Genomic DNA, 12611 nt, shown 5'->3' with positions numbered 1-12611 from the left:
AAATGAAGCGGTGCGCTCTCATTGGAAAAAAAAACAAACAACAACAACAACAACAACAGGAGACGGGGAGGAGAGAGAGAGACACACAGACACAGGGATCATCCGCATCCCTTTCTCTCCCCTCACCTTGTTGGGCTTGACAGCTCTCTGCAGGTTCTCGATCCATTTGTCTCTCTCTGCGGCTGAGCGACACGCAAAGCACTTGGTTCCTGACGCCGTTGTCACCTGAGGTTATAGGCAACGGTACCACAGCCATCAGTCACTATGGAGACAGCAACTAAGGCGCCAAGACAATGTCTCAACCTCTGTCAGTTTCCACAAATGAAAAGCGATGGAGAACTTTATCAAAGCAACGGTGAACTGCTTTACCGCTGTTATCAGATTTTTTATTTTTTCTCGTCAGGTTCTGTGTTCTCTGTGCTGAAAGTGTGCGTGTGTCGTGACTCGACCGTCGAGCATCTCGGCTCTCACCTCGAAACAGTACTCCTGTCCCAGGATGCTGGAGTGGACAGGTTTGATGATGGCGTCCTCGTCCAGGGTGAGGTCCAGCGCCTCGGCGGCGCTGCTGGGAGACAGCAGGGACTCATGGGAGTGGGACTCTTTGAAGCTCTGCATCAAACGGGTCCTGGGAGAGGGAGGGGTGGTGGGGGGGTTATTGAGCATCAAGAACAGCATCTATATGTTAATGCTAAAATTAAAAGCACTTTTTATTCTTCTCATAATTTGCTATTGAATCAAAGGAGTACCCCAGACCACGTTGAAGGGAACCGGCTCATAATTTGCCAAATAATCCATTAGGACTGGACGTAACGTATGCAGATATTCCTTTTAAACCAAATACAACATTTGCATGCTTCTGCATTTCAAACTGGATGTGACGTGAATGAGAACGATCATTTAAAAGCTCTTCAGATTCAAACATACTTTCATGTGATTCTGCATTCCTAATGAATGCAGTTCAGATCGACCATCCTTATTAACATTTAAGGGTAATTAAATAAATAGCTGCTTCAAATCACTTTAGCTTTACAAAATGTCTAAGATGAAATATAAAACAAATACATGGCAGTACAAAACAGTATAAAAAGTACAGAAGCATTAAAGTGCAAATTAAAACCAAAATTGTGTTCGATTGAATGTTAAACTTGATTTAACATATTTTCATAATAATAAACTGCATTGAGGGACTGAAATAAAAATAACGATTTTAAGAGATAACAATGAAATAAAACCTAAACACAATAAAACTGAAAGAAAAGTGAATAAATATCGGATGTATCAAATAATATTTTTAGATTTTCCATCTTGATAATGAAAACATATTAGTTATTGTATTTCTCATTTAATTTAGACACTGTAAGGTCTTTGTTGTTGTTGCGGAACATAGATCCAACTCGATATTGACCAGACCTCAGGATGTTCTTGCTCAGATTTTAAAAAGCCTTTTAGTTTTTAGTCCTGTTCCGCTCTTCATTTCCATCATTTATACTCTGATCTCCAAGACGGAAACAAATCAACTTGAAAAGTTCCCGGAAATCAAAGCACTGACATGTAAAGTCTGCAGTTTCTCACCAGCTCTGGCATTGAAATGTAATATTAATGCCTCAGTGATACCTGCAGTTTATCTGAAGCCAGTCAGTCATTATATTATTTAATCAATGAAAACATCCTGGACGATCCCTGTCAGTGAAAATGTCACTAAATCACTTAAATACGAAAATGTACCAATACTTCGTCAAACAGAAACTACAAAATAAATGTCCTCTCTCAGCAGACGCGTAACACCAAGCTTTTCTTTGCAAGTCACCGAAAATGGCGAGGACACACGACCGTTGCTTCTCACCAGAATAAATCACGTTGTAAATTTTAAAGGCCATAGCAAAAGAAAATCCATCCCGTTTAAATCAGTCTTTACTTTAATGAGTTAAAACAGAAGGATGCATGGAACATGAATATAGTTCATAGTTTTTTGTGGGATATTGCCATTTCTGTTCCTTTTATCTGGTCTGTAGCCTTTGAACAACAGGGGTGTAGTTTTCTGTCAGCCAGTATTACGCTGCAGTCACGAGAAAATGGGATTTAACAGCTTGTAGAATCACCTCCATGAAAAACAGCTGCTAGTCGTTGTTTTCTGTCTCATATCATTGTGGAGGAACTTGGTTTGCAGACATTTTTTTTTCTGTGCTGCCCTCTTCAGGTCCCATCACCATGTTTCAGTCAGGATCTGGACTTTGACTAGGCCATTGCAAAACTTTGATTCTCTTCCTTTCCAGTCGGTAACACATTTGCCCGTTAGTCTGGGATCGGTGTCTAGTTGATGACCCAGTTTGAGCCCAGCTGTCAGAGAGATTATTTTACTTCAGAATATTTTTGGCATTCAGAACAATTTATGAACTATTCAATGACTGCGTGGTCCTTTGGCTGTGCCACACGGCCAAATCCTTATCCCTCTACCACTGTGCTGTACATCAGGAACAAACTTCTCTACTTTGAACCCAGCAATCCAAAGGACATTGTTCCAGAGGTCCTTTGTCTTTCAAAAGCAACTTTAAAAATGTAAGTCCTGGAGAGGCGTTCACCTTGGAGAAGATTGGCAGTCTTAATGTGTGGAAATCTTTCTTCCCAGAAGAATCAAGAACTTCAGCCGGTTTAAAAATGGCCCCTCAACTCTTTCCAGGTGGACGGGCAGCAGCGGTTGCTTCTGGAAGGTCATTGCTTATGTTTCCCGCCCTGGCGTTGTGTTATCGCACACCAGTGGGTTTCAGAGCAGCAAAAGACCAAAACTCCTGCTTTTATAGCGGAACTCACAATAATCTTTTTATGTGATTGGGCACGCCTGGTGCAGTTTTCCCTCTTAACTGCGACAAAAGCAGCAAAGATGGATACATTTTCTTCCATGACTGCACCGCCTGCATATTTGTTGCTTTGTTTGTAACGTCTTGCAGTGTTTATTACGGTCCATACACTTTAACCAAGATGCAATTGATAAAGTTAAAATAAAAACTCTGAAGGTATCTTCTTCACAAGACCCAGCGGATAGCTGCTGGGTGTGCAGCAAGAAATGCAATCCGGTGACGAGCTTTATTAGCTAAATTCAAAAGAATATCCTGCAGAAATAAACTGCAGTGACTTAGATCTCTTAACTGTTATTGTAAATACAGCTTTCATTACCTCTCTCACAGATATTTCAGATTTTCTTCTTCGGCACAATGCACTCTAGAGAGAATATACATTGCAGCGATTTAAAGAAAAGACAATCAGTCCTCTGGCGTATACGTGCAAACATCTCAGTAATACCTAAGCTCACCTTCACTACAGCGGACACATGCATGCACAGAAGCAGCTGGCAGTCACATATCCATCTGGACGGATAAATGATGACACGATGAATCTAACCAGAGAGTGAGGAGCGCTGGTCAGGATCGAGGAAACCCACCCAGAGAAGAAAAACAAGGACGGAGATGAAGAAAAACTAAATCCCCGTCTCTGCGGTCACTTTTCCCACGATTGCTGATGCCCAAACCCAATCATGACACTCATCAACGGAGCGCTGATCACGCAGGGAAACCAGGGAACCAGGGAGAGAGAGGGAGAGAGAAGCTCATGGAGTGAGGGAGAGATAAAAATAGACCTAAAAGAATGAGTCAGATTGAAGGGAGGACAGAGAGAGCAGAGCAAGACTAGAGGAAGTCATGACAAAATGTGAGAGAAAAATGGGAGGGGGGGATACGGCCTCTCAGTGGAAATTAAGTTCATTATGTAAACAGTGGATCCTTCAGAGAGGAAGATATGAGAGTGTGAAGCGTCGTAAAGGAAGACGAGTGAAGAGGAGGTTGCGTGAGGATTGGATAACATGAAGGGATTGAGAAGACAGCAGGAGAGCTGGAGGAGAGGCGAAGGTCTGAGCCAGCTCTCAGCAGAGACACTTGAAAAGGAGACAGCTGGAATTGGTTTTAAAATATCTGCAGCACATCGGATCGCCCATATGTGAGAGGAAAACTCAGCAAGCAAGAAGAGTACGCCATAGACTTAGAAAAAGGGGGCTACGCTATATTTAATTCAATGCAAAATAATGGAAATACAATATTTTCGTCATAATTTCCGACAAACTCTGCTCCAACATGTATGTCTATCTGCTATCTGAAAAAATATATTTGGTTTGTCTAAATATGAAGCAACAAAGCACAAGTTGTGGACAAAGACTTATATATGTTTATGTTTGTATATAAGTAGCCTATATGTTGTGTTTTTCAGCACAAGTGTTTAAAAGTTAAAGCTTCTGTATCGTTGGTTAAGACACTTTTCCTGCTTTGCCTGACGCCAGTATATATATATATATATATATATATATATATATATATATATATATATATATATATATATATATATATATATATATATATATATATATATATATATATAAAACAAAATAAAAAGATAAGAACTTTAAAGGATAGAATAATCTTTACAAAGTTGTACAGTTCTTCCCAGAAAATACAATAAAATACAATAGTTATAACTAAATAACTTGCATATCTTGCAAACTTAAGTGTATTTATATTGTCTCGAAATGCTTGTGCAGAGTCAAGTTTTGTATGTTAATGGAAAACTGGCCTTACGAGCAGGAAACTGCTGCTAAAAGTACCGCAGCTGAAATAAGTTTTCTGGATAACCAAAAACATCAAAATGTTAGGATGACGAGGAGGACACAGCAAGCAGCAGAACAATCTGCCACAGGGTGCTGTTACCGTCTGTTTTACAGCCGTCTTCAACAGAAAACGGGACAAACAACCATGCTAACACACACTCACACCAAAGGGTGATTTAGAGTAACAATTCAACCTAACAGTCATGTTTTTGGACTGTGGGAGAAAGCCAGAGTATCCAGAGAGAAACATGCAAAAATACCCCAGGCTGGGTCCTTCTTACTGAGAGGCAACAGTGCCATGAACTGTGCGGACCGGCTCAGAACTCAGAGCATTAAAATTTTGGACCTTTGGTCAGGAAGCTCCCCAAGTCTTAACTCCTCTGTGAACCTGTGCTCAATTCTCAAAAAGCAGGGGGAGAAACATGAGCCTAAATAAGTAAAAACTTATCCAAAGTCAAAACAAAAAGTTAAACATAAGTTTTGGAAAAGATGACCAACACGTCTGACTGTTCAGACAGAAAATATAGAAGAGATGGTCTTAAAACTTTAGCAGAGCACAGCTGAGACGCTGGGCTTAAATCTAGACTAGAACCTTTGTGAAACAGTGACTGAATGTGGAAAAACTGGATTACTAAAACTAAAACTGAGCTCTGTGGGACATTAAACTACCCGTTTTGGACCTTTGGGGCGAGACTGTAGTCATTGATAGAAACATGTAAACCTTCCCCTGATACTGAAGAAACACTGAATCAAAATGGAAAAAAAAACAACTTCAGAAGTAGTGAAAATGTATTTAAGCCATAAATATTGTGGCAAGAAGCTCATTTTATCAGAGCTGTGACTGTTCTGTCTCCTCAGAGGACTTCTGGGTGAATAAATTGGGCCAGAAAAAGGTTTCACAGCCTCCGCTCTCACTTGAGTCCACTTTTGCTTTCATGTTTGAAACCACACATGAAATTCTCATCTGGAGTTTGTCTTGACCGTAGAAGCCCAGGACCACACAGAGACGGGACTTAAATGAAAGAAGAAAGATGGTTTGAGTGAATTTGTTTCCTAGACAAAGCTTCTAGTCAGAGTGGCTCATGTTACCCTGAGCTATCTCTGTAGTTATGCTGCTATAGGCTTAGGCTGCTGGAGGACATCAGGGTCCATTTCTCTCACTTTGCTGAGTTCTCCTACTGCTCTCCAGTCTGCATTGTTTGTTGTTATTTCAGTTTTTAACTTTTTGTTCTCTGTCATTTTTCTCTCCATAGAAGGTACACCTGGTCTGGTGTTCTGTTAGCTGTGACATCATCAGGGGAGGCAGATCATCCTCTATTACCATCTAACATAGAAAGTACTCCTGGGTCAATGTGAGCTTCTGTGCTTTCTGTGTCTCTGCTCTGTCTTCTCTAAGCCCCAGTGGGTGGAGGCAGATGAGCGTTCACACTGAGCCTGGTTCTGGTTCTGCTGGAGGTTCTCCTCCCTGTTAAAGGGGAGTTTTCCTCTCCACTGTCGCTTCATGCATGCTCAGTATGAGGGATTGCTGCAAAGCCATCAACAATGCAGACGACTGTCCACTGTGGCTCTACGCTCTTTCAGGAGGAGTGAATGCTGCTTGGAGAGACTTGATGCAACCTGCTGGGTTTCCTTAGAGAGGAAACTTTCTGACCAACCTGGAGGATTTGATTGAAGTTTGCCTTGAGATGATATGTGTTGGGAATTGCTGCTATATAAATAAAATTGAATTGAATTGTTGGCTGGAAATTATAAAACTTATTATGGCACCTTATGGACTCATGGAAGTTTTTTCACTCTAATATTTGGCTGCTTCCTTTCTAAATGTTGATGGCTTAGAGTAAGGGAGTCTATTTATGGGGGAAAAATTCTATTAAATTAAATAATCTTACTTCTTTGTACCTGAAACCAGACGAACCCATTAGCCGAGTGTTCCCTGTGCTGCTAAGGAATCTTTGCTCTTCTGTGAGCATGCACAGGATCCAGAATAGGGATAATTAAGCAAATCTCCCGCTAACTCATTTCCGTCTGCACCGCCAGGATTATGGCTGGCTGCTGGTTGCCATGGAGAGACAGGGGGGCTATGTTCCTTCATGGGTTTGACAGAGAAACAGTGATGCTGCTGAGTGTTTCAGTGATACTGAAGTGAGACATGAGAGTGTAAAGTGAACTTCACTTCCCCATCGAAAAAGATGCAATGAGTCTCATCTGTTCCATCTCACGCCATCAGACAGACACTTCAGTAAATGGACCCCGTTCGTACCGGAGACTTACAGGCAACCTGGAGGAAAACTGCTTTACATACAGGTGTGAATGCACCAGGAAAGGGTTCAGGAGTATTTTAAATTTAATCCCTCTGACCATAACCAGGAAGTAGTCTGGGATTCATTAAAGCTGCTCTGGGGCAACAAGGCAAGGTTATCGTTTTAGCACGTTCTGCTACAAGACAACTCAAGGTGTTTTACATAAAAAGTACATTGCAGTGGTATGATAAAGGAAAGAAAAGCTGGACTAGAGACTGAAATCAGTGAAGTTTTGGTTAATTGTTTGAATAGAAACTTCAAAGAAACATACTGTAAGGCAGTTTAAGTTGTTATAGGCTCAAAATAATTGTTTTTTGTATTTTGTTTTGATTTCTCCAAGCCTAGTGTTAAGTCAGTAAATGCAACACGGTCATCTATATAACCAGAGCTAGAGTATAAGACTAACCTGTATAAATAAAGGATTGATAAATACATTTTAAAAAGTAGCTATACCATGGCCTACAGTCAAATGAGGTCCAATAATACCAGGACTGTGGTTCTTCCATATTCTGCATTTATGCACAGGTCTTTGAAAGCCTTGGCAAGGGAAGTCTCAATACTGTGATAAGCAGAGAAACAGGCTGGCTGATTGTTGTTAAGAAAATATCTAGCCAACAGCTTTTTCAATAACCTTACTAATGATCTGAAACGGGCCTGTAATTTAGCTATAGCAACTTTTCCTTTTCCAACGGTTTCTTCATAATGGCTGTTTTTAAGGCCACGGGGTAAACTCCTGACAAAAAGGGTGCTACTTAATTGAATAAAATTAGACATGGCAGGCAAAACTTTCTTAAAGAAAGCTGAGGATAAAACACAGACAGCAGGAGGAGGAACTTTACTGATGTATAATTGGTTTTTCTAAGCCTTTATAACTGATCTGGTAGAGTTGTGTCATTTTGTCCATAGCATTTTCCTATATTATCTGTTTGGCATATTGTGTCAATAAAAAGACATCAGCAATACCTTAGAGAAGCAGATGTTGCTGCCTGTCTACCTGAGAGGGTATGTGAGCTCAATTCCAGACAACCTAAAATTAATTGTTCTACAGAAAAATACGCAAAATCTTTAAAACCTTTGCCATCCCCAAACTTTAAAGCAAGCAAAGTTTAGAAAATGACAAAAACCAAAGAGCTTCATCTTAGCCAATAAAACCCTGCAGGCCTTAGTAATGTTGAAGGCATGTGACAGCAATGTCCTTAAGATATATGAAATCCATGCATACTGTCAATGTTTGGAGAAAAAAAGCTAAACAGCATTTCAGCACAAAAACCTCGTATCGACTATCATGCAGAGCAGTGATCATCATCTGGACCCGGACACCTTGCAGACATGGAGTCAACCAGAACCTCTCTGAATATTAAAGCAGTCCTTCCATCCTACAGCTGAATCCTGATCCAAACTAGGTCCAGATTAAGATACAGCAGCCCATTCACAAAAGAATGGCTGAAAAATAATAAAAAGATGCAGATTCATGCTTTCTGGGTCAAGATCCCATTAAAAAAATGTGAAAGTGAATCCTGGGGTGTGCTTAGTTTTTCATACACAGCTTTCACCTTAGGTTCATTTTTTAAATGATGAATGAATCTAGAATCTTTTGTTTGTTTTTGGAAAATTTATTTAACTTTTATTTATCAGAACCAGGAGAAGCCCGGAGGTTTGCTTCACAGCTAAAGCCGTGGTTCCCAAACCTGGTCCTGAACTGCCTGTTTCAGATGTGTGTCTGTTCAATGATTGCATGATTGCACGACCTAATCTGCAGTCATCAAGGGCTGCAGAAGCCCCTTAATCATCCATTCGTTTAAGTCAGGTGTGTGGCAGCCAGGAGACGCCTAAAACATGCAGGACGGGGTGCTGGAGCACCAGGGTTGGAAAAACTGACCTAAAGAACTGAAAGAGGGGCGTACTTTCTTTCTCCTCTGGTTGGACGTTGGATTTATGTCTGATTTTAAATCCATTATGAGACCGAACCTACTGACCAGCAGGAAACTGAAGTATTTTTGGCAGAATTGTTTTACTTTCTAACATTATCAGTCATCACAACAATTAATCAAAACAGAGGCTTCAGATTTCAGTGCTTTCAAAAGAATAGGCAAAGAAAACTCATCATGCATGGGTATGACTGCACAGCGGTGGTCAAACACATCCAAAAGATCCACATAGCTGCGCGCCAACTCTCACACTCACTCACTGACCTGTCTTGGTCGGCACTGCGGAAGCGGGGGAGGATCATTTGGCGGAAACTGCTCGTTCGGTCCAGTTTCGGCTGGCTCTTGGCCCTCTTGATGGAGCCCTTCAACCTCTTACTGAGGAAACTCTGGAGTGTGGCGGAGGAGGAGGAGGAGGAGGAGGAGGAGGAGGAGAGGGATGCGACGGGGACAAACAGATGGAGAAGGAGAGGGAGGGCGAGCATGGCGGCGCGAACGTGTCGGAACAGATGAGTGATTGGAGGTGAGGAACGGGACGCAGCAGTCAGGTGTGGTTTGATTTAATCGTCGGATGAGCACAGGGTCAGAGTGGTTTGTGTCGGATGTTACGCACAAACAAATGGAGGCAAACAAACAAAAGATGGGACACATGAGGAGGGAAAGCACACAGTAAGTTTATTAATATCACAATCATACTGCTGCACATGTCCACTTAAAAAAAAAAAAAAAAAAAAAAAAAAAGAGCTGTAGTGCCACAGGAGATCCTTTGGTGGGCAGCAGCGTACCGTGAAGATTTATGATGAATGGTTTGTCCTGCCTGGGCCTTTCTCATAGATTACACCACGTGTGTGAGAACAAGCCACGCATTTTGTCTATAAACTTATACAGAACAGAATTCAGTGCTATTGTTACAGGTGTTGAAAAACAGTGTAGCAGTGTGACTGTCCCACACATTTACTGTAAAATACAACAGAAACTCAATCAGTAGTGCACAAAACAACAGTACGCACCAATGACGATTTTAACGTTCTGTCCTTAAAGCGTCTTCAAATGATCAAATGATAAGCGGTACACAGGATGGCATCCATCTCTTTTGAGCATTAAGATGCAGGAAAAAGTATAAATGTGATATTTTACTCAGATTTTCATCTTTTTCTTTCTAGTTGTAACAAACATCTTAGTTTTCTTTGCCTTTTGCATCAAATGTTATACCATAAAAATGTAATAAAAATGTCCCATTTTCCACTCAACTTTGCTCTCTGTAAAAAAAAATTACATTTCCTCACATTTCATCAGGATTTTATATTATAAAAACACAAAGTAATGCCTAATTGTTAAGTGGAAGGACAATGGTACAAGGTTTAAAATGTTTAAAAAAGGCATGCGTTTGTATTCAGCCTCCTTGATTCTTCAACTAGATTTCCACAAAATGTTTTAAACTATTTTCCAAAGAAACGGGAAATAAAAAGGCAACATTTTAGTCTCAAGATGTTCATAGCAGGTAGCGAAAAGCCTCAAAAGACTTGGAGCTGTAATTGCAGGCAAAGGTTGTTTTACTGTCGACTCAGAAAGGCTTGATACTAATTCATGGCACACACTTCAGATTTGTTTTCCTTTGTAAAAGAAAAGGAAAATCACATCTTTTGTTATTGCGTTTCACAAAATGTTAATGATAGATAATAAAGGTGGTGCTTGCAAGGTGATAAAAAAGCATCAACATGTTTAAAAAAGATCTTCTCTGAGAAAAAGGTCCCATGTTTTTCATCAGACAGTCAAGTTTAGCTATTTGTTGTCACCAGAGCAGTGCCATCACCTTCATATTTTACCAAAACAAGGAGCCTTTTCTAATATACAGCATCCCTTGAGCCTTATAGTTGGATGAAAAATATAATTAATGTTTTTTGTGTTCTTCTGCCACGGTTTCTGATGTTGCCTAAATGGACTGAGCACTCTTTCCTGGGTTGCTTTCACTTGAGCTTCCACAGGTTCTCTCATAATATCCTCTGTTGTGATGCACTGAGAGGTTTAGATGCATGACAGAAACCGTTCCTCCCAAAGGGAATCAATTGTTTCATGGAGGCCATATCTGGCACCAGATGACAGACAGGCAGACTATATGTGCTTTGGTTATAGCTGAATTTGCACACAGTTATCATGCAAATTGATGAATGACATCTAAAGGGTTGAAAAGTCCCGTATCTGTCCAAAAGCAAGCATTCGGGCCCAGATCCAATTAAGTCGGTTTTGATCAGTGTCTGCTGCATTTCATTTTTCTGCAACGCATTGAGTTGCACAAAAAGCATACATCCAAATCAACAAAAAGGTGGCTTCACTGGTGGAAATGACGTAGCCAGAGTCCAGAGCTAAATTTCATGGAAAAGCTGTTGACCCACCAGAACAAGATTTCTCCTCAGAATCTGTGTGATTTGGGCAATTTCTCCTTTGTAGAGGAGGTAAATATGGCCAAGATAAAAGTGGCGGGTCAAAGAACGTTCCAGAAAGTTAAGCAACAGGGTATGTCCAACCTTTGTATCTTTTAAAATAGAAATTTCACTCTGAACAGAAATAAAATCCTGTATTAAAAACAAGGAGGAACCCTGATTATGACCAGACCCATAGATACATGTTGCATCCCTAACACAGACGTGGCTTGACTTGGTTTGTTGGATCCTACTAACTTCAAGCAAGACGGTGAGAAAATAACAAAATAGTGGCACAGCTGGACACTTTTTCTTTGTTTGATCCTTTAAAACTTGTTTTATTAAAGGCAGTTAGGTTTGAACATACATTTTGGATTGTTAGTCACACTGAAAAGATTCACATTTTACGATCATTTAGACAAAACACAAATAAAATCTATATTTATTTCATATTTGTGATGCATTTTAGATTTTGAAACGTGCACGAGACATAATATTGCAGTTATCATTTTTTTTTATTTTTTTTAAGAACACTTCCATACTTGCAACGCATCCTGAGGCCTCACAGAAAGATCATTTATATACCTATCACATAACGGCATTATTCAGTGGGAGAATGACTGCAGGGAAATGACACCTTGTCATCTGGTGTGAGTCAGGCGGCTTTGAAGCCTGTCTTAAGGATATGACTGAAGGCTTGGCTCCATCTGCTGGTTCCAAGCTAATAGTCTGCATGACTAAACCTGATTTGATTTGCTCCTCCATCTGTCAGGTTGAGTGTCAAAAGGTAGGAGAAAGCGACTGAAAACCAAAACAAATCACAGTAACACGCGCTAACAAAGGAAGAGGGATCACATGTGGTTTTAGCTGCTGCGCTCATTTCCATCAGCTTTGAATTTATGTCAGGTTTCCTGGGCCAGAAACATCCTGAAAACGAGTAGATGTGAAGTTTCACCATAGCCGGAGGTGGCAGTGTAATTTTATGATCGGGCCGCATTCATTTCAGCTCTGGAATATAATATTTTGTGTTACATTTGTACACCTCTGCGATGTTTCAGGATACATTCATCCTGTGCTCTTACTTGGAACGGCTCTTTTCTAGTTTGTCCTATTTTTCCTGATTTGTCCTCATTTCCCCTCATCTTCAGAGCATGGATGTCATGTGGAAAAAAAGGCAAAATAGTTGCATTACCAGCAAAAGATCCTCTGAGAAAAAAAAAAAAAAAAAAAAGGTCCCCTGGTGGTAAAACGACAGCAGACATGACTGGTCGCCCTAATCTGCAGAACTGATAAAAACAGGTACTTGTGGCTATTTTTA

General features: G+C 40.4%; 1 protein-coding gene across 12 annotated transcripts in view; it reads right to left on the bottom strand.

Annotated features, from left to right (window-relative positions):
• The window catches only part of syngap1b (synaptic Ras GTPase activating protein 1b), a 259686-nt gene that overhangs the window by 47160 nt on the left and 199915 nt on the right, over nt 1–12611 (bottom strand). For 11 of the 12 annotated variants that reach the window (XM_021323653.2, XM_036135450.1, XM_021323641.2 and 8 more), the window contains 3 exons: nt 9141–9262; nt 472–625; nt 127–225 (listed from right to left, as the gene is read on the bottom strand). In XM_021323653.2, coding sequence (XP_021179328.2) covers nt 127–225; nt 472–625; nt 9141–9262 — 375 coding nt within the window. The remainder of the gene's footprint in view (nt 1–126; nt 226–471; nt 626–9140; nt 9263–12611) is intronic. The other variant, XM_036135452.1, reaches the window with a different exon arrangement.

This window comes from Fundulus heteroclitus, chromosome 3 (assembly GCF_011125445.2).
Source record: "Fundulus heteroclitus isolate FHET01 chromosome 3, MU-UCD_Fhet_4.1, whole genome shotgun sequence".
In the NCBI taxonomy this organism is placed as follows: domain Eukaryota; kingdom Metazoa; phylum Chordata; class Actinopteri; order Cyprinodontiformes; family Fundulidae; genus Fundulus; species Fundulus heteroclitus.
This window is presented reverse-complemented; position numbering and strand designations above follow the sequence as displayed.